At 43.1% G+C, this 21,654-nt stretch overlaps 2 protein-coding genes across 5 annotated transcripts in view; both read left to right on the plus strand.

Annotated features, from left to right (window-relative positions):
* The window catches only part of LOC135934960 (calcium/calmodulin-dependent protein kinase kinase 1), a 62,786-nt gene extending 58,334 nt beyond the window's left edge, over positions 1-4,452 (plus strand). Inside the window, exons 6-12 of the mRNA XM_065476959.1 lie at positions 61-112; positions 170-313; positions 369-479; positions 544-746; positions 1,344-1,559; positions 1,805-2,094; positions 2,573-4,452. Of these exons, the coding sequence (XP_065333031.1) occupies positions 61-112; positions 170-313; positions 369-479; positions 544-746; positions 1,344-1,559; positions 1,805-2,094; positions 2,573-2,642 (1,086 nt within the window). The 3' untranslated portion in view covers positions 2,643-4,452. The remainder of the gene's footprint in view (positions 1-60; positions 113-169; positions 314-368; positions 480-543; positions 747-1,343; positions 1,560-1,804; positions 2,095-2,572) is intronic.
* Positions 4,453-5,041: 589 nt separating this feature from the next.
* Positions 5,042-21,157, plus strand: LOC135934947 (ataxin-2-like protein). 4 transcript variants are annotated; one of them, XM_065476927.1, is made up of 15 exons: positions 5,042-5,201; positions 5,280-5,425; positions 10,312-10,414; positions 12,218-12,425; positions 12,486-12,613; positions 12,676-12,803; positions 13,618-14,267; positions 14,791-14,918; positions 14,976-15,240; positions 15,644-15,879; positions 16,618-16,644; positions 16,777-16,924; positions 16,984-17,162; positions 17,531-18,020; positions 19,829-21,157. In XM_065476927.1, the coding sequence occupies exons 2-15, from the start codon at positions 5,391-5,393 to the stop codon at positions 19,861-19,863; spliced, it is 2,760 nt and encodes a 919-aa protein (XP_065332999.1). In that variant the 5' UTR covers positions 5,042-5,201; positions 5,280-5,390; the 3' UTR covers positions 19,864-21,157. The 4 variants fall into 4 exon arrangements, with proteins under 4 accessions (XP_065332999.1, XP_065333000.1, XP_065333003.1 ...); XM_065476928.1 differs by having other exon boundaries at positions 16,777-16,918; XM_065476931.1 differs by lacking the exon at positions 16,618-16,644.
* The last annotated feature ends 497 nt before the right edge of the window (positions 21,158-21,654 follow it).

Raw genomic sequence — 21,654 nt, forward strand, 5'->3', positions numbered from 1 at the left:
AAGACTTTGGAAGGCAACTCGGCTTAATTGTAACGCGCACGTGTTGCTCTCGTGTTTCAGGCGATGAAAATCCTGTCGAAAAAGAAGCTAATGAAGAAGGCTGGAATATACGGTATGTCCATTTTTGTGGTTCAAAATGTTTTGTGTTTAATTTCCTGAAAAATTTAAGGTCGAATGGCGCCTGGTCGCAAAGGAGACAGCCCCTTGGACCGGGTGTATCGTGAAATAGCCATCCTCAAAAAGTTGGACCATCCAAATTTAGTGAAGCTAGTTGAAGTGCTCGATGATCCAATCGAAGACAATCTTTACTTAGGTATAAACTAAAATATTCTCGTGACGAAAATTCAAATTAAAAATTCTGTGGGCAGTTTTTGAGCTCGTCGAAAGAGGCGAGGTCCTCCAGCTTCCAACCACGAATCCGCTGCAAGAGGAGCAGGCGTGGACCTATTTCCGAGACGTTGTGCTAGGTTTAGAATATTGTAAGATAATTTCCCACGGGGGCGCAGCAGAGCGAATTAATCAAGAGTGTGATTGACTTGACAGTGCACTATCAGCGGATAATCCACAGAGACCTGAAACCGTCGAACCTGCTGCTGGACAAGGACGGCCGCGTGCAGATTGCTGATCTCGGTGTCTGCAATGAATTCCACGGCACGGACGCGCTCCTCTCAGGAACGGCCGGCACTCCTGCGTTCATGGCCCCTGAGGCCCTCCGTCCAGACCGAGGTGCAACCTTCAGTGGAAAGGTAATAAAGAATGCATGCTACTTGATCAACAATTAAAATAAAAATATTTGAAAATAAGACAATAACCCTCTGACAAAATTAAATTATGCTTTTTACTTTTTAATTTTTTGAGGCAGTTCGAATTTCCCCAATTAATTAATCTTGTCATGTTATTTTTTTTAAATAGAGGGTTTAGCGAGAAAAACATTGACACCCTTGAATAAATGTAAATATTGAGAGAAATAATTTTCCTTCTTTGGCAGAAAAACTGGAAGCCTTATAATTTAAATTTATTTCAAATATATTTTTCTCATACTGTCAGTTTTTGCAAAATATATGGCCATTTAGAAAATAAAAACAAATAATTGAAATCTATTCACTGTTGGATATAAAGTTTTTAAACAATTTCTCCCTTAAAATTTCTATTTTATTCTTCTTTTCCTTAATTTTGGATAAATGTCATCAAATAACCCTTTAAATATAATTAAAGAACAATGCTGATTTTTGATTTCCGTCTAATTTTTTGTGCATATATTTGTAATTGGAAAGAAAGGTTATCCATTAAATGCCAGTGCGTTTCCGATAGATGATTAAAGCAACACGTTATTGTTGTTCCAGGCGGCTGATGTGTGGTCACTAGGCTGCACCCTGTTCGCCTTTGTGTACGGAAATGTGCCGTTCCGGGCTGACTCAGTTCTCACCCTGTACAACCGGATACAGAACCAGACACTGACGTTTCCTCCACGTCCCGTAGTCAGCGCTCCTCTGCAAGATCTCATTTCTCAAATGCTACAAAAGGATCCTGTGAAGCGCATCACCTTGCCTTTAATTAAGGTAATTACACGTTTATTTCTAGAGAGCAAACTGCATTTTCAAACCTCAGGTAGGTATTTTTTAACAAAATCTTTTCTCATAAACTAATCAATTAAAGAAATTAAGGTATGAAATTATTTTTCATTTATATTTGGCAATTTAAATTTAAATAAAAAATCAAATAATCTCGCAGTTTTTAATTTTAGATAAAGCTTTGATTACGGAAAAAAATGATGATATAACACCCTTCTTTCGTGTTTTCACAGGAGCACCCGTGGGTGACAAGGAATGGCGAATTCGTTCTTCCCAGTGAGCAGGACAACTGCAGGGCAGTGGTCGAGGTGTCCGATGATGAGATCAACTCTGTCGTGCGTTCCATCCCCAAGCTGAACACCCTGATTCTGGTCAAGAGCATGCTGAAGAAGCACTCATTCCAGCACCCCTTCTCCTCCAGAAGAGCGCTCACCTCGCTGCACATCGGCACAAAGGAGGATTTTGCCAGGGCTGGTCGCTCGCATTCGGCGCCTGGCGCCTGCTCCGACTGGCAGGAAGCAAGGTGACAAAACTCGACAAAATTCATTAGGATGGAAATTTCTTTCTAGATGTTCTTCCTTATTGCCAATTTTTAAAGTTTGTTTAGTTAAATTTTGATGCAAATATCAGATTAAAATAGAACAAAAGATATTAAAAATATTATTTTATGATGCTGATTCAGAAAACTAGAATAAATTTTGATTTTAGAGGTAAAATACTGACAAAACAGAAAATATTTTTCCAGAAATTATAAAAAATCGAGCATAAAGAAGAAAATTCCAATTTTTGAAATAGTTTCCATTTTTTTCATTTGAATTAATTAAGTATTTACAAAATGAAAGGTTCCTTCTATTTTAAAATTCAATGTTGCACCGAAGGGTTTATTTTATTTTTTCTCTAACCAAAACCAAAGCTTTACTGTAATTTTTCTTAGTATTCAAATAAAATCCCCACCCAGTTAAATGTATTAATTAATCCTATTTTGTTATTTGTGATTTCAGGTCCAAAGACAGTACTCCAGTTTTGCCCGCAGTCACGGAGGGTGTGACCAGTGATGAGGCCCGGCAGTAACTCACACTTATTTAAAAAGTTTGGCACTTATCAAGAGGCTTTAAACTTTATTCTGTACATTTAGCAAGTGCCAAATGACGACTCTCTTTCTCTTGTTAGAATTGGACTAATTTTACTCTATAAATAATGTATAGTGTAACATTTAAGCGGTTTAAACTTTTGACTCTACAATTTGGAAAGATATATATATTCAACAAACCTACGACTTTTGCTATTCTACCAAATGGAGCTACAAATTTTTGCACAAATCTTAGTGTCTTACAATAATCAGCTCGTTTTTCGTCTTGCCAATTTGTCTCTCTGCTCGCGTCTGCAGCAACTTTATAAATCGCTTAAATCTCTTCTCTCGAATATATTATGACAAGAATGTGAAATTTTTCTCTTGAAACTATTCGCTCTTTAACTCTATCTTATATAATACATTTGAAATCTAACTGTTGAAATGAAAATCAAATTGTGAAGCAACAAATCCTAGCCAAAGCTACTGCTAGAATTATTATTATAAATAAAACTATAATTATTATACTGTTTTGTGCGATGAAACATATTTTGAAGATTTCGTGACAGAAAACAAACTACAAAAAGTGTACTTTAAAAGAAGTATAGCTTTAAAATATGTGTATTGCGATTGCAATTTATACCTATTAAATTAAAAAAAGATTAGCTGCGAAACATTCTCATGAAAAACAAACTATACATATTTATCAGATCTTACACTAATTAAAAGGTTTTTACAACAAAAAACAATAATATTAACGTGGAAGCTAAAGATTTTTCAAAATATTGCTGCTTGCTTGCTTTTGCAAATAATCCGAGAGCAAAAACAAAATATTCACGTAATCATATAGAGTTCGAATTGAAAAAAAAAGATGTTTACATATCAGGATTGTTAATCAACTCTGCGAAAATTGTCTTGGTTCCCATTATTCTTATTACTTAAATGAGAATGACAGCAATGTGCCTCAATCGATGTGACGCCAGCAAGGCAAAGAATGTTAATTGTTTTCAACACTGACACTCTCCTCTCGATGTGTTTGACTGATCATTTTTAATTTATTTGTTTTGCCCTTCGTTTCACGAACCAGACTCACAAAAGAAGCATTTACGAAACGGGCCACACTCTCGTATTGGCGAAACACGTTTTTTATCACTATGCTGTGTTGACTGTTAATTAATTGAAGTACGTATACACAAAACAAACTGTTGAATTTGTACATAATATATATTTACGCTTATGATCCCGTCAAATAGCCCATTTTGATTGTGCACTCGAAAGCGAAATAATAATTGTGATTTCAACGACGTGAAACCAAAAGTAATCAAAAGTAGTTTTGGTACAGATTAATAATGATTGTAACGATCGATTAGCCAAACTGTGAGGGGACCACAAATGATAAGAGAAACAGTGTATAGTTGACAGCAATCTCGGTGTCTCAATCATCAACTAATTAAGCAGCTGCTGCTATTCAGAGGAATTCCTGGCGCTCTGCAGGTGGGGTGTTTTGTGTTGAAGGTGATTTTTTGACTGTTGTTATCTATAAAAACATTCAGATTAAGTGTCTGTGTTTTGTGTATTTTCTTAACATGTGACAAAGGAGAGATTGTTTCGTGACAGGAAATAATTATTACACGATGTGAATCAATCAAAGTTTCCGTGTAGTAAAATGTTTGGCGGAATCTTTTGTAGAGTTATTTTTTACCTGTTATATTTTTCTTTTGTGTCGTCACGAATATTCTTTATAGTTTTGAAAGTGCATAATATTTAAATTGTGAAAACAATAAATTTTGCACAGCAAAAACTGTGTGCGAATTTGATTTATTTTTATTCATTCCGTCTGATTCAGGTAACTGAGCAGTTATTTATCTTTTATCCTAATATTTTACGGTAAAAATATTGCGACGTGGAAAATAAATGCCAATTAATTGGTGCAAAAAGTTTTGATTTTTTTGTCCTTGCATATTAATTTAACGCTTTTAAAATTCTTAAATAATGGTGATGATATTAGTTCAAGTGTTTGGAATATCTGAAATAAAGTGGTGGCAGACCAGACACATCTTGAAGACGCTTTGGCGTTCGCATTCCAAAACTGCTCAATAAAGATCTCGTTAAACCAGATTTTTAATGGAAACCATGCGATCTCCGATCTGAACGATAGCATTCCACCTCCCACCACCCCTTCCGAATTCCGAGAGCGTTCGCGCCATTTTATTCACGCTCACACCTTGTTTCGTTGTGCTTGCAGCTAAGGCCGCGGCGAGCATGTTCGGCGCTGGAGTCGAGGGAGGGAAATGTGTATTGCGAGTGGAGCAACGAGAAATAGTTCGATTATTTTTCGCGCTGACAACAATACAAAATTATTTTCTAGCGACAAAAAGTTTGTTTTTCCTCGATAAATGTTTAAAATTGCAGTCTGACACGTTCAGTAGGTGAAAACACGGCGTTCAAAGGCACTTCGGGATATCGATTACGTCAGCTGGGAAAATTCATCCGCGTTCGTCAGCCATTGGAGGCGAGTTCAGTTCGCAGGGATATTTTTCCAAGCTCGTTAAATTAACTGAGTAAGTGATCGGAAAACGCGTGGCCGTGTCCGCCGTGCCCACTCTGGACACCTGATTAACATCCACTCTACTTCCCAGGTTTGTGAAGAGTTCTTTGCGATCGGAAACGTACGAAACACAACCTTCAAAATTCCGGTCCCGACCAAACTTCGTGAGGGCTGCAATCCCGGCCGAAACGAGGAGGCCAAGATGAAAAAGGGGAACCGTCGCGTCAACTCAACCAGGTAAGCCCTCGAATTGCCCGACACCGGGTCCCAACTGGTCCAAGGGCCCTTGGGGCCCCCTGACACCGCACGTGGGATTCGCAAATAAGATGGAGCTAGCACGAGTGAGTCGAACGGGTTAATGACCTTCACGGTGCCACTCGCCGCCAGTCTACGCGGGCCCTTATTTCCCGTCCCTTCAACCGTTTCGCGCGGCCCTCAAGGCCCATCTTGCGCCCCCGGGCGCCGTGGCGCCGATCGATCCGCCGCCACGGCGCCGCCAAAGGCAGGCAATTGACCTGTTTTCGCCGCACATGTGGTTGGCCTTGAATTTTCGGCGTTCGGAACCTTCTCTTGTCCGCCGATTCGGCACCGAGGGCCGCATCCGCACGCGATCGGCCCAACGGTCCCTTTCCGTCGAGGGATTTAAGAGATTTCGGGCCGAAACGCGTGCTTCCCCAGTGCCACGCCCCCACGTGAACAGTGTTTGTCTCGACTCGATTTTTGGCATCTGACAACGTTGGGAGAGACACTTGCCGGGGGGAGGATGCTGGGGTCGCACCCCCCAATTTCGACACTCCCGGTCCCCAGGGAGGCGACGATGACTCGAAATGCCTCGACCGGCACCGTGTTTCTGTTTATTTTTCATCTTTCAGTAGGAAAACAACTCCGCCCTGAGCTACAATGACCGAGTTTTTCACCCGATCGTTCCAGAATTTATCCGCGCCATTCGGACTCGAGGGGGGGGGGGGTGCGGAAGCGCCAGCCTCGTTTAATTGTGCCCGATGTTTTTGGAAGTTTTTATCGCGATAAGGCAACTTTATCAATGTTGATCCTGCTTGCAAAACATTTTGTTGCAATACAATCTGTTCCCTCAGATGGAATATTATTTTTATTGTGGATCGATCGGGCCATTTTAGAGTAATATTATACCTCCTCACTCAATGTGAGGCATCATTTTATTCATGAAGGAAAAAAAATAATATGTATATATTATGCAATTGAGAACTATAGGAGACAATGACTGTGTTAATTAATTTTTACTGGTGTTTAATCTGTTTGGCTGCATTTTTGATCTGAGTTTATTTAAATCGGAAATTTACCATAATAGTTCCATCGACACAATGTTTACTCTTATCTCTGTTCTATTTAGACCTTGGACCTTGTTTAATCAACTGTATATATAAATAATTTAAACGTTCTCTTTCATGTTTCATCCTATCAGTTTACTTGCAGGTCTTTATCAGGTTTTTCACGAGTATTTAATTAATTTCTCGTTGAGTTTATCAGAACCAGCAGCTCTATTTTTATTATTTTTCTCGTTTTCATATTATTAGATCAAATTAAGAACAAAACGGAGGTATTATGTGTGTGTATATGTGTTTACATTTGTAGTGTTAACCTACAGCTTCCAGCAAATAGGTTTGTAAGTTTTTAAATTCTTAATTTGCAACATGCAACGTTTTCAGCATTTTCTTTTATTTAACTCTTTTCGTCAATTGCAAGCTCCAAAAACCTAAAGAAACTGCGCGATTTCTTTTTTTTTTTTGTATCTCAAATCTCACAGGTTGGTACATTCCCACGGAAGCAGCTATCAAAACAAAGAACGAAGCTGCTGCTACTGCTGCTGGGTGGGCACTGGACTCAGTCGAAGGGGTGTATTTGGAAGTCGGTATGCGTGGGAACTGGCCAGCAGAAATATGAGCCGAGTGTTAATAATAGGCGAATTTAGACTCTAGTTTGTTGCCTGCGATTTTCTTCCCAATCCGTGCCGGCACGAGAAAAATACTGACCTCTACATTGATTCACTTCGTTCGTTTAATGGGAGAGCGTGGGAAACCTTTCCAATATGTCAAATAATTGATTTTTATCGCTAAAAACCATATTAAATGCCCCAAATGATGAATTGAACATTTCTTGTTTAATTTTCAATAGTAGAACTTGAATCAACTTTCATCCCCTCAATACTATCCTTTACGAACAGTGATCCCTTTTCACAAATTTTGCTATAAAGCCGAGGAAAGCATGCACTTTTTATCAATAATCTTGAAATTCCGTCAGTCATTTGAAGCCCTTAGATAGGTCAGTGATCGGCCGACCACGCCACTCAACCGCAAAAGCCAATCGATCAATCACCAGTGCACAATTGCTGCTGGGGTTTGCATCGTCGTGGCTGGATGCTGAGAGTGGAAGCGAGAGAGACAGTGATAAAAACATACACGAGTGAGAGAGAGACGGCAAACGATTGTGAAGCGCGTTTCCGGTCGAGAAGAAGCCGAATGTGGGTGTATAGCGGACACACAATCTATGAATGGAACTTCTCGAACGCATCGTGTGGCCACGCCAAAGGCCATTTTTGTCAGCTTCCTCGTGACTAGGACATCAACCCGTCCTATTTTTAGATTTTTTTTTTGCACAGCACAAGTTGTTGCATTGTGTTTGACAATTTTCTTCTTCCTTTTTTGCAACTCCTAATTAATTAAGGCGGGCGCAAAAACTGTGACGCTTGCTAAATTTAGCACCGTCTCGACTCGACAGACTCGAAAAAAATATCCCGAGCACGTGCTATTTAGGAATGTTCGAGTGGGTCCGTCGCTGCTTGTTTTTTTTCTTTCCCACTGATTTAATTAATCGCTGCAATTGCAAGAGTATTCAACTCTTGAGAGTGATGTTTCTTCTAACTGCAGCACGGCTGGCTGATAATGCAATTAAATAAGATAACTGACGATGAATAACATTGTGAATTTGAATTGCGTATTTTGCCTTTATGTTTCTGTGTTGATTTAAAACATCACTAGAGTTGTATTATTTGATCATTTTAACCAGAGCTTTGTACCTATTCAAATTCCACCATTTTCCCTCTTCACTTCAACTATATAATGAGAGTAGCCAAGTACACAAAATATTCGCGTGGCAGAAATTCACGAGAAGCTCTTTTGATAAGAACTGCGGGAAAACGAGTCTGAGAAGCTTATGCTAACTGTATTCTCCACCTTTTCCTTTTCTAAACAAATTTTTTTACTTAAGCTGCTGAACTCTCATTCTCCTCTGAACGGAGAAATTTTGAGCTTCACATAACGGACTCTTTAACGCAAACAAACACGATATTTTGTAATATTCAATGAGGTGTTTTACATTTGAATCGCCGCATATAGTATCATGTGACACCAGCAGGTTGTTCACTTCTAAAACGATCGATCGATTTGCAGCACAGAAAATTGCATCCTTAGCGATCGCCACCTCTTATTTTGTTTCTTAAAAATTTCCTTGGGGCAACTCATGTTTAATGAGTACTTTTTATTTAATGGGCGAATTATTTTATTAGCTTGTTGCTAGGTTTAGATTCTAAACAAGGACACGCTGAAAAAAATATGACTGTTAATTAACAAATAGCTTTCTGGTTACAGTACTAGATTTTCAATCAACATAGTAGCCCATATTTTGATCATTTGCCGAGGCGCGTTTGATTTTTTCTAATGTTTCTGCTCCATTAATGCAACGCTCTTGAACGGAGCTATTAATAGATTGGAGTGAAAAAGGTCCTCGACTCGCTGAACTATTAGTTGCACTTCTTGAATCGTGTCGTATTCCAGTTCCAACCCGCCGGCCGCATTATTTATCGATTTTTCCGTCCTCTCTTTCTCTCTCGCTCACATCAGCGGTGCAACCTCTAGCAACTTGGTAACAGCATCGGCCACCACCGTGGCTCGCGTCGGGCACAGGGGGCGTTTCTCGCCCGCGCGGTGTGTGTGTGCGCTTTTCCGAAAGGGGATGCGTGCAGCTCTTTCGCAGCGCCGCCGGGTCGGAGTCAGAGGAGGGTGATTAGCCATCGTTGCGGTGAGCAGTAACTGATATGCACGGAGGGCGGAGGGGTTGCTGGTCTCGAAAGTCACACTTGCAAATTTATATCGATCTGTTTTCGTCCTGTTGTCTTGTTGGTTTAAGAGGCTCTGTTTTATTATCTTCGTGCTGAAATGAAAGTATAAGCACTACTTGTTTTTAATTTGTCGAGGTCAGTTATTTGTAAAAAAATAATTTTTTACATAAAAATGTTTCTTTTTAGAGACAATTCTTGTTAAGGGAAAGACTTCTGCTAAACTTATTCCCCCTGATAGTGATAATCGCATCACTTTAAAAATTAGTGTGCTAGCAGAAAATCCAAAACTTTGCGAAAGGTACTAGTCAGTAAATAAAAGGAAACGGCTCCGTTCGAGCCTTCCAAACGCCAAACACGAAATGTTGTGCGGTCACGCGCGGTGGGAATTTTGCAGTCCTGCGTCAGCTTTTCCTCAAATTCGAGTGCACACAAGAAACAATTAATAGGGCTTCACTTCCTCGTGCGCGCGGCATTCTCGTTCGCTTCCCCCCGGCGCGATCCACCGCAAAAGTGCAACGTACCGGAAGCGGGCAATTAGCGACGGCACACGGCACAGTCGCGAAAGTGGCGATTCGTAGCCCCCCCATCTTGGTCCGGTCGCGCGCTGTGTTTGTTGTTGATCAGCTGTGTGGCGTTGGCGTCGGCGGCGCCGGCCGAGGGGCGCAAGACAAAGAGCGTACAGCAGCTGGGTGCCCGGCTTCGATCGGCGCATCGATCGCGCACCAGCAAGCAGCAGCACCGGCAGCAGCAGCAGCAGTGCCGCCGACGGTCGTCGCTGCTCGGCTGCTGCAGAGGCGACGGCGGCCATCACACACGCCCGCACCCCCTGCATGATTGGCCCGGCACCCGCTCGACCCGCGTAAGCCGCCCGGCACCGAAACAGTCGCCCCCGGGGGCGGCACGGCCGGCCCCGAACCAGCCGAGGGGGGCTCTCGCCGTCCGCTGACCCACTTGGGCCCGGATCGGGGTCACGGGTCGACGGCCCGACCGGCGCTTCTGGACTAATCCGACGTCTTCGTCCTGATTGCAGGTCCCCACGGACGCGGCCCGAACGCAGCGTGACCGTCGAAGGAGTGTACAGCAACGCCCCGTTCATGCACGCAGTCACTGCCCATGTGGGCTCCAACGTTCAGGTGAGTCCTTCGAAAAACTAGCCTCCTACCATTTCACTTTCAGATGGCTGACTTGAAATGTCCGAGACTTCAAGGAAGTCTAACAATAAGAAAAATCAAGTCTCCAACTCAAGTTTAATTGAGATTCGGCTGACCAAGCAAGTGGTGTACAATTTGTAAGTTTTCGCCTGGCTGCCATTTTGAGCTGCCCAGGATTCCACTCGCTGCAGATGATAATTCATTTTTTTAATTCACTCCGTGTAACTACTGCGGTGCAGTTTGTGCAATTCGGAGCATGCCGCTGCGTGGGTGGCTGGGATGTACGCGTGGCGCGACGCGTTTTGTTTTGTCGCGCTAATAAACTAGGTCACGTCTGGCATCCCTTTTCCTATTTAATTTTCCTCTCAGACCCAATTATTGCGGCCTGCCTCCGCGGGAAGCGGACTCGGAAGCGCTCATTTCCCAAACGATTTTTTTTCCGCCGGCCTCGTTTTCGCGTGGTCCGTGCCCCAATGTTCCATTCCGATTCCTTTGAACGCAACGTCGGTCTCTCGGCCAATGTAACAGTCGGTCGTGAGAAGTGCGCATGGCCGTCTCGCTGTGCATTAATTCGCGCTGTCGTCGTCGCCGCCGTCCAAGGCGGAGGAAAGTTTTTGTTCCATAAAACGCGCCAGATGACGCGAAATCTGAAACTCGTGTCAACAGATCGAGCGAAAGCTGAAAGCACGATAGAGAGAGATGCGGTCAACGCAGAGCTAATTAATTTCCCGAAGGGTTGGCAACCCTTTTATTTCCGCATTGACGATTAATAGGACGGTTCACTAGCCATGCATTCTTAATTTGATGCAAATGGGAAATCCTCTACTCAGTTCGCCTGGAACACCGTTTATCTGCTCACGATTTTGGTATATTTTACCCTTTTCCACTTGAGTTTCCCGCAAGACAGCCATCTTGAATCTTAATTATTGTATAACAAACAGTTGAAAGCGGGGGAGGAGCCGGTCACTAAACGCAGGCACTGCGGCATCGTGCCTACTTTTTCGGTAATTTTGATTTAAAAATCATTTCATTGACGCTCTTTACTCGCGTCATTGGCACATCTTGCTGCCTTTCTTTCGGCCGAGTCAGCCTGTTCTCTCTCATGGCCCTTGGAATGCCGCATCACCCTCAGTAAGATCTTTGCGGCCACAATTTCGCAACCACATGATCGATTTCGTGAAGAAACATCAAGTAGTATTTCGTAAAAGAGCAAAAGCTTCGCGCGTTGCGGTCGCCGTCAGCTGGAGAGAAAGAAAAAAATTGCAAATAACCCGACGAGGCCAATTCTGGCAAAATAACTCTATTTTTTCCGCCGGTGAGGTATTGTCTCGTCTTTCATAACGTTATCACGTGCAGCCTTCGCACGCGCATGCCCCATTTTGGAAAACAAACCAGCTAGTTTTCACCAAGCGCACAAACGCTCACTGACACGGGCAGAAAGTCAAAAGCTCTCTTTTTTATCGTCTCCGGTGGCTGCCGAGATAAACGTGTGTGTATTTTAAGACGGCGAACGAACGGACGGGCGCTCATTGCTCGCGTTATCTGTTCATTCTGCTATGCATCCGCGCGCGGGTGAATCACGTCGGAGGAATCGCGCCGATGACATCACCGACCGGCCGCCGCGATGCACTCACTGGCCTTAGAATTATTATTACTGGGAAAGTGATAAATTCGCACACGCGGCGAAATCCGTTTCCGCGTCTTATCGCATTTTTAATTTCTTTTACGTCACCGGGTCTTACTCTATTGTATGTAACATAATTGGTTTGGTTGTCTGTTGATCAGGTCCAGACCGTAGCTGGCTCCGTGTTTGAAGGTGTGCTGCGCACCTTCTCTCCTCAATTCGACGTCGTGCTGGAGCTGGCCCATAGGGTCGACCCGAACCGACCCGGCGAGGTGACCGTGGATACCGTCATGGAGAAGCTCATCTTCAAGGCGGCCGACGTCATCACCATCCAGGCACTCAACGTCGACCTTGAGTTCGCCACCAAAGGTAACGAACGCATTGCGCTGGCTTCCACTGTGTTTCACTTGCTCCTTTTCTCTCTCGCAGATGCTTTTCAAACTGATTCAGTCATCAGTAAGTTCAACGGCCAGGTGACAGAGCGGGAACTCGAACCCTGGGAGGGGCCTGTCAACGGCGACGAAATCGAATTGGAAACGAGCTCGAACGCGAAAGAGGTTTGTCGTTCTAGCTCCGCTCGTGGATATTATGCTGAAATCTTTTGCTCTCCCTCTAACAGCCGAACGGTTGGGACCCTCAAGAAATGTTCCGAATGAATGCCAACAAATACGGTGTCACGACATCCTACGACCACTCACTTCCTTCCTACACTGTCCCTCTGCAGAAGAAGGACACCAAAGAATTCAAGTAAGATTGTCATTTTATCAATTGGATTGAAAATTCTGATTTGATACACAAACAAAAGAAAAGATGCCAAAAAGCAGTCTTTCTTTAACTGTTATCGCGCTATTTTTTATTGCTTTGCATTATATTATGCTTATTTTCGACTCACAAGGATATTGTCTGTGGTCTTGCATGATATTTTTTCTCTTGTGATAATAATCTTCCACACAACTAACTTTACGTTCTAATCAAAAGAAATAATCTCTATGCAAGCTCATGGACTTAAAATTATCAACAAAATAATAGAGCTTCAAAAAATTGGCATGAAATAAAATTTGGTGCTATTTGACTTCTTATCTTCCTGGAAAATTATTTTTTTAATTTGTAATTGCCCATTTTATTCTGAAAACTTAATGAAACGTTAGAAAAAGAGAGGAAAGTCCCATAAAATAAGAAAGTGCAATCATTTTTCAATTGATTCTTCACTGTTATTCTAAGTTACTTACTACTAATTTACGTCACATGCATCTCTTTTTCTCCTCGCCCTTGTGGCACAGTTGCTGTATTATTTATTCTTCCACCTACAATATTTATTCATGATGAAATCAAAACTGACATCTTCCTGATTGGTTCCGAACTCATTATTAATTTGGCTTAATCTTTATGCAACGAAGCTTAAGTCCGTTTAGATTACATCATGGCAATACCAACCTCAAGTGTTGACATCTTTAACATATTTTTAAAATTTTGGTAGTTGTGAATTATTAAAGAAGTAATAGTATGAATCCCATTAAATTGCTTTGCTGCTCATTTAATTATTTCTATTTGCCACGTGCAGAGAGGCCGAGGCACGAGCTACCCAACTCGCACGCGAGATCGAGAACGCGCCTGGCCACAGCAGCCGGCTGGAGCTGGAGAACGGCGACGGAGACGAGGAGGAGCGGTTTGCTGCAGTGGTGCGCGCCGAAGAGCCGGCGGCCGCCAGTCCACCCGCCGCTGCCGCGCCTGAACCCAAGCCGAATAGCAACGCGTACGTGCCTCCAGCAAAGCGGAAAGGCCCTCTGCCCCCGCAGTCACCGCAGGGCAACCAAGCACCCCCTCAGCCTCAGCAGCCGCAGCAGCAGCAGCAACCCCCGCAGTTGCAGCAACCTCCGCAGTTGCAGCAACCACCCCCTGTCCAGCAGCAGCAGCCGCCTCAGTCGACGCCGCACCAGGGCGGCAAGCAGGGCATGCGGAACACGACGTCGCCAGGCATGGGTGGCATGCACCACTCCAAGGGCTACAACTCGCAGCCCTTCCAGCAACATCAGTCGTATTCGCCGCAGACGCCACCGCCGCAGCAGTCGCAAATGGGCGGCTACAATCCGGCCGCCGCTGCAGCTCTCGCCGCCGCGCAGGGCGCGTTGCAGCAACAGAAGACGATGAACAGCGGACCCATGGACGCTGGCTCCAACAAAAAGGGGATGCCCATGCAGGGAGGAAGACAGGGTGAGTTCCTCCCTCCCAATCCTGACTAAATACTTGTGACAGTGATTATTCAATCATCTCATGCCTCACTGCTTTTGTAACAAGTAGTGCAATAAATTGAATGGGACAGTTAAAGGCGGCTATTGGATAGGGGTGTAACTTAACGTCGGAGGGTTTTATCCATTTTTAAGCTTTTAATATATAATTAAATGAAAGTATAAATCATCATTACAATTTGATGAAATCCTGGAGAATGTTTTGAAGAAAATTTCGAAATATCATCGGAAGAATTTAAAAATTTGTGAATTGGTGGACTTCTCTAATTAAATTACTTAAACTTAAATCCTAAATTTCCCTGCTATTGAGGCTACTTCCAAGTTTTAAGTCTAATCATAAATAATTTGACAAATGTTAGTGCAGCTGGTGTGTGTTGAACAAACATTTTTAAAGTTGGAATAGTGTTACAAGCGATTCAACACATAACTTTTGATCAACTCTCAGTTGTCTCAGCAATCTTGACGTGTCTTCTTGTGCCTGTTTTCAGGTCGTGGCAGATTCAACGATCAGCCAAGATACCACGAACAAAAGCATCACCAGCCACCACAAGGCATGACCTATCAGCAGAGCACCTCGCCCGCGCCCATCACCCAACAAATGCCGCTCCACATGACTGTAAGTTGATGCTCGATAGGAAAAGCTTTAGACCGACTAACACACCCTTTCTTGTAGATGGTTCCCCTTATTGAGAGGGATAAGCACATCATGCAGCAGCAGAACCAGCAGCAGCAACAACAGCAGCAGCAGCAGCAGCAGCAGCAGGCGGCTCAGGAAGCGCACGCACAGCAACAGGCAGCAATGCAGCAGCAGCAGCAGCAGCAACAACAACAACAACAACAACAGCAGCAGCAGCAACAACAACAACAACAGCCCCCACAACCTACTGGCAGACCGCCGCTGGACCAGCGCAAGCCAGCCTCTCTGCCTGCCAGACAACGTAATAACCTTGAAATACAAAAACAAATTAGTCCAGACAATCATTCCCTACTTTTTGACCCAGCAATAAAAATCTTGTTCAGCCCGTCATATTTGGTCCAAGGTTTAGGAATTATAAAATATTTGATTTATTTTCAGATACACGCCTTTTGAATTACCCTGCATGGTTTAAAAGGTTGAATTATGTACTGGTGCTAAACAAAATTAGATATTTTATAAGACTTACAGTATTTATTTGTTAGAAAGAAATATATTGTCTGGTTACCCAATCTACCAAAAGATTTCCAAATGGTACTTAAAATTTTTTCAAAAAAAAGGAAAGGAATCGTCATTCAAATCATTTATTCTCTGCTCACCCTGTACGCTAGATCTTTTGACTGACATCTATTTGCTCTTTGTTACAGCCATTCGCGAAGATGCAGTGCAGGATCTCAAAAAGTTCAACCAGGATTTCAAACTGGCTGAGGAACCCGTCGACAATAAGCCAACACCAACTGCGTCTCCGGCGCCCAAACCGCAGACTCCTGGTCCATCTGACGAGATAAAGAGCGAGGATAAAGGGAACACTTTCAAGAACTCCACCCTCAACCCCAACGCTAAGGAATTTGTACTGAACCCTGCAGCTAAACCTTTCACTCCGGTGAGTCAAAAGTTAAATAATGACAAATTGCAATTATTGTTCTTCACACTATGAATAAGGAATTTGAGGCATTTTTTCTCACTAAAAACCTTTTTGAAGCTTGCTTACGTTAGAAGTTTTGACTTAATGTCATAATTTAGAACTGGTATACAACTAGGGTCAAATTTTTTCGTATAAACAAACGGTATATATATTATGAAAACTGGTTAAGAGTTGGGAGAAACTTGCTAAATTTTATGCGCTCAAGTGAGTGGCATTTCCTTTTTTATTAAGGCAAAAATACGAAGATTGAATTGGTGGGTCAGGGCCAGTCTTGCTGTTCAATCAGAATAAAAGGAAATCAAGTAGTATTTTCCCAGTAAGTTGTTATTCTGCTCCATTTTATTTAGGATCCAGCTAAATTTCTTTGTGTTCAGAAAAAATTATCTGATTTCGCTTTCAACATAAACATTATTTCGTAAGTTTTTCACCTAGGAAATAACAGCTGATACTGGCTGGTTTTCCGACGCTTTAGTAGAACAATTAATAATTTTAAAATAATTCTTGGAAGTTTATGTTTTTTTAATTATTTAGGAATAGTTCTATAAGTTATTAATAAAATCTTGAGCATTGTGTTTTCCTTGCCTTCAAAATTCTAAAGCTGATCATTAATTAAGAAAGCCTGCCTGAATAGCTTGTGAAACGTTCGTGCAGGTTTTTGAAATCCTAAAATTTTTTTAACGCTGCATTTCATGTAAGAATTTCGCCCGTGGACAAATTTTAAAGGTATTTCCAAGTTCTGCTATTTTCTATTACAATTTGTTACTCATAGAGAATCAAAATTTTCTCTGAATGGCAAACAAGGGAAATTTTTATTATACGCTTACTAAATTTGGAACATTTTCATTGGTGGTGCAGAGGTCGCCAAGCACGCCGGGCACTTCGCGGCCGCACACGCCACAGACGCCGCAGCAGTATACCGTGCCGCCGCAGAACGTGCAGGGCATCGCGCCTGTAGTCATGCTGATGAACCCGAACTACAACCAGGGCCGAAATCTGCGTAAGAGTAAGTACTCTAGGCCCTGGGTGCGATGCGCTAATCCGTCTGTTTTTCTGTCCGTACAGACATACCGACCATGCCCATCTCGGCACACCACAGGCCGGAGATGTCGCAGATCCAGGTGGCGGCCGCCACCGGCCAGCCGCTGATGGCGCCGCCCACCATGACCACCGCCCACTTCTACAACTTCTCCCAGGCCCCTAATGCTCAAATGATGCCAGCCTCGCAGGGCTACCATCCTCCAGTAAGTGTTTATAATAGTTATATCTTTCAGAAAATATCGTTAAATGCTACAAAAGGAAACATAAATAATATGAATGGTCGAGGAGTGTGGCCTGACTCTCAGGCTGCATTACAAAGTGTGGATTTTTCTTTAAATCTTTCACCAAGTCATTTGGCGAGTGAATGGCCTGAAGAGTAGTTGTAGATCCACGTTTGCTGATTAATTGGCCAAAATTGTGATGCAAACCAGTGCTAGAGATCATTGTTTTATTCACATTGCTTAATTTTCTCATATTTACCACTTCGAAATTCCATGAAAATCCTAGCGGTTTCATTTCATCTTGAAATCAATTATCCCCTGTAATAAATGAATTTGATTTGTGTCTTCAGCAACTGGTACGGATGACAATGCAGAACCCAGGCATCATGAACATGCCGTACCACACGGAGGCGCCGCCGCAGCAGATCTACATGGCGTCGCCGATGGCGCACCCGCACATGCACCACCCACACCCTCCACCACCGAATGCGGCGGCGCCGCAGGGTCCGCCCCCGCAGGGCGGGCCGTCGCAGCAGTCGAACCAGCAGACGCCGTCGCCGTCGCAGCCCCAAGGACAGGGTCAGGGGCAACAGGGAGCCGGCAGCGGGGGCCCGCCGCCGTCATCAGCATACCAGCAGCCGCCGCCGCCGGTGCAGCAACAGCAGGCGGCGCCTCCGCCGCAGGTGCCGCCGCCGCAGCAGCAGGTTTACTCCATGTTCCCCAGCATGCACCAACAGATGCCTCCGCCGGGCGGCGCCCCCGGCGTGCCTGCCGCCCAGCTCGTGCAGCAGCCCTACATGCAGCCCCACCCGCAGCAGCAGATGTGGCAGGGCCCAGCAGGTGAGTTCCGCTACGTCCGCCGCTGAGAGAACCCGCCCCCGCTCCGCTGCCGCCACCGCCGGTGCTCTTGTGATGACGTGCCGATTCTAATTGTTCGTGACTGGGGCTAACGAAAAAATAGCGACTGATGGATGGATGGGAGGTTGCAAGGGTCTGCTCTGCAGCTCTTGTGCGACGCTTTCTGCTCCGACACCGACTGACCGTCTTATGGACAGCGCCGCCACCTCTGAGATCCTTTCGAGGCCGGTGCCGCGGCCCTCTAACTTGGGCTTTTAAATTTGAGCAATTCTGGCAGATTTGCATTTCGTGGAAACCCTGATTTTAAAACTAGTATTCCTCTAGAACCGTCTGAATTATGAGCTAGAGCCTAATTACTGAAATTTCCTCAGAGTATCAAATTCCAAGAATTTTTTCCAACGTTTGGCACGTATTCTTTATACAGTCTTTTCTTAACCGACGCTGTTTTCAACCCAATCATCAGGACTGCTAAATTTTGCGCATTTTTTTCTGTTATGCATTACTCTGTTTCCCCTTACACCAATGTCTTGCAAATAATACTTAATTTATTAGTCAGCAAGTCACCTTGAACCTTTCATTTGGACAGAAAAAATCATTTGCCAAAGGAATTTTCGAAGAAAACTATTTGAATTAGTGCTCTTAGCTTTCATAAATTAAATAATATCTTGAAATTTTTATCCGGATGGTTTAAAAAAGATTAACCAGTTGTAACCTGTGGCGTGAAAACCAAAGGAAGAACAGTGCAACCTTGCAAATACTGTCTCATTTTTTTCTGTCTGAAAACCTTTATTCAGATAAATCTTGTGGCAAAGTCGCGGCACTCGCCCTTCGAAGGCTCTCAGGAAGTGCGGAGGTCATCGGGAATGATTTTGGGCTGGCTGTTTTGTAAACTGTGTGTAAATTTGAGAGGTTCTGTGTTTGTGATACTGTACAGTACATCCTTCTCACTCAATGCGTGCAATGGGTAGCTGTAAAATTCTGTCTGTCCTGAAATGTAATTTGTAATTTATGTAGATACACTGGCAGTGGTTGATTTGAACACTTTGATTTCGCTCTTTGCGTGTTCCCGTGCGTATTACAGCAATATCGCCGATTGTAAAAATTTGATAACAAGGACATCGGCTCACAATCAGTTTGAGTTTGCCCATCTCACGCATTACATTAATTTATTCAGACATGACCAGCCCAAGTCTTGCCGAACGCTGACCTAGACTGACAAAAATGTTGTGCGAGCCCCCAAGTGATCAGTGGCGAAAGAAATAATTCTGTTTCTTCTCAACCGACGTAATTCGTTTTCAATGAAACCAAGACAGAAAACCCCGTACTAACCACATGGCTTCTTGTAACATCTGCTCCTGGATTTTGTACAATGAATAAAACCGACCATTCCATCAACTTTGCTTTTGGACCGCAATTATTTTGAAAACTTCCTGTGAAGTTTTTTCCATCACACACCTAGAAAAGAAACACACTCTCGATCCTCCGCATCTACCAACTTCAATTCTAACACCAATTTGGTTTCCTACTCTCCCAAAAGCAAAGTTTTTGCTCTTGACGACTATGGAAAGTAATTTCACGTTTGTCTTGGTTTCAAACCTCGATCAAAACTTTTACTTTAAAACGTTTTTTCGGGCGCTTTTCGTTCAATCACAAATCATTTTGGTTTGACACCCACCCTGAATTTTGTCTTTTCTTTGGCGATTCTCACCATGGCGCCACCTTACTGCCCGTTTACGCGACCTTACTTTTTGATTTGTCGACTCATCACGGTATTATTTTTTATTTTTCAGTCATGGTGATGCAGCCTCCGCAGCACAATCAGTGAAGAGGCGGCGCGAGTAGCAAACAGTAAATTATCAGAACACAACCGAGACACACTCGTCTCACAACCGCTGGGCGATGATGAAAAATGAATGAAAAAAACGGACAAACAAACCCAACAAACGAACATGAATTTTTCACTCGCCTATGTTGAGGAGGTGGCAGAAATTAGACACACGTATTTATTGCAATCCCTGGCGAGGACACGGAAAGCAAACGACGGTCTGTGATATTATCTTCTGTCTCAGCCTCGGGTCCCACGCCTTGTCCCGAGACGGACCCTGCCTGGTCCCGTCGCACGCGGCAGGGCTGGACCCCGATTTTCCAAGTGCTGTGATAGGGTATAGTTCACGCCCCTCGTCGTCCTCGCCCGATTTATTAATTTCTCGCCACTTCCGCCCTCTCTCTCCACTCACACACACATAAAAAAAACACACACACACACACACACGCATTGTAACAGTTTTGGTTCTCCAGAGGAAGCGAAAACAATAGCCTTACGAAACACAGAATGATAAAAACGTAAAAAATGAATATAAAAATTTTAAAAGTGAGAAAAACGCGACAGCCGAGGGTGTGATTGCGTCGGCACGCGCCGAGCGCAACGTCATCCCCGGGAAAAAATATTCCTGCAATTGTAGAGCATCCGTCATGCGAAATTCTGACCCGAGATGAAAAACACTCATTTGGCTACCGACCCAAGGTTCGGGCAGAAATCTCGATTCGTGTCCCGAGTCGACATTTTATAAATGCCGGCTCGCCAGCCTGGTTGCCTTGATTGTTGCAGGCGCTGGTTCGAACTGTTTATTTTTATAAGCGACTACCGATTGATTTTGGATCCACGCGCACCACTTGTTAGCGTGGCTTTTTTTCTACAGAATCGAGCGAATATGAAAAAAGAAAATAATGAAATAGAAACTACGGAAACATCACGCCTGTAACGCGTTCCGAGGGATTTCCGTTGAGATTTCTGCGCGAACCTTGAGCCCCATCTGTAAATTGCACTCGGCTCCCGGCACGCGCCTCATTTGAACCCATCAAGCAATAAATTTCGTTGAGGAATGTGTATGGTAAATTATCAGTCTCCTGTATTTGTACATAATATATATGATCGAACACAATGAAACTCGCAATTCAATTCGCTACCGAGGAATCCGGAGCCGCGTGTAGTCACCGAGACAAATTTCTTTCATACAATGTAATTTTGCTTATCCGAGAGCTCTTCAATTCCCTTCCCGTAGAATGTAATACATTTTTATATGAAAACAAAAAAAGAATAAAAAGAACTTAAAACCTTACTTTTCTGGTGTCTTCATTCCTACTTCACTTTTGAATTTGTCAAAGATCTCTTAAAACTAATTATTGGAATTAAGAATCTAAAATGGTATTCTTTGATTAGAAGCAAGCTTATTGGCTAGTTTAGGTTGTCATGATTGGAATACATTTCTTTGTGACCTACATTGGAAAATTTGACTCCTGTAATTTTAGTAAAATTTGGTTCAAATTGATGCACTTTTATAAAGTTAGCCGTGCACATGTCTTAAAACAATAATTAAGGAATTATTCTTGGCTCTTTATATGCCTTATGAACTCCTCACTCAAGTGTTACAAATTGCACATTAACAAAAAAAGTGATATTTTTTATGGCAACTAAAATTTGCTTTTGTGAGCCGTGCATTGAACAAAATACATAATGATTTTTAAATATTCTTGGACTGTTGAAAAGGTAAAGGAGGATTTAATTTAGAAGGAAAATAAGAAGTACAATAATTATTAATCCCTATTGATGTTACCA

Source organism: Cloeon dipterum, chromosome 2, assembly GCF_949628265.1.
Source record: "Cloeon dipterum chromosome 2, ieCloDipt1.1, whole genome shotgun sequence".
Taxonomy (NCBI): Eukaryota; Metazoa; Arthropoda; class Insecta; order Ephemeroptera; family Baetidae; genus Cloeon; species Cloeon dipterum.

Coding starts and splice junctions, on each gene's coding strand:
- LOC135934947 (XM_065476927.1), top strand. CDS start 5,391: ATGAAAAAGGGGAACCGTCGCGTCAACTCAACCAG. Junction 5,426..10,311: donor CGTCGCGTCAACTCAACCAG/GTAAGCCCTCGA, acceptor TCCTGATTGCAG/GTCCCCACGGACGCGGCCCG. Junction 15,241..15,643: donor CTCTCTGCCTGCCAGACAAC/GTAATAACCTTG, acceptor TCTTTGTTACAG/CCATTCGCGAAGATGCAGTG.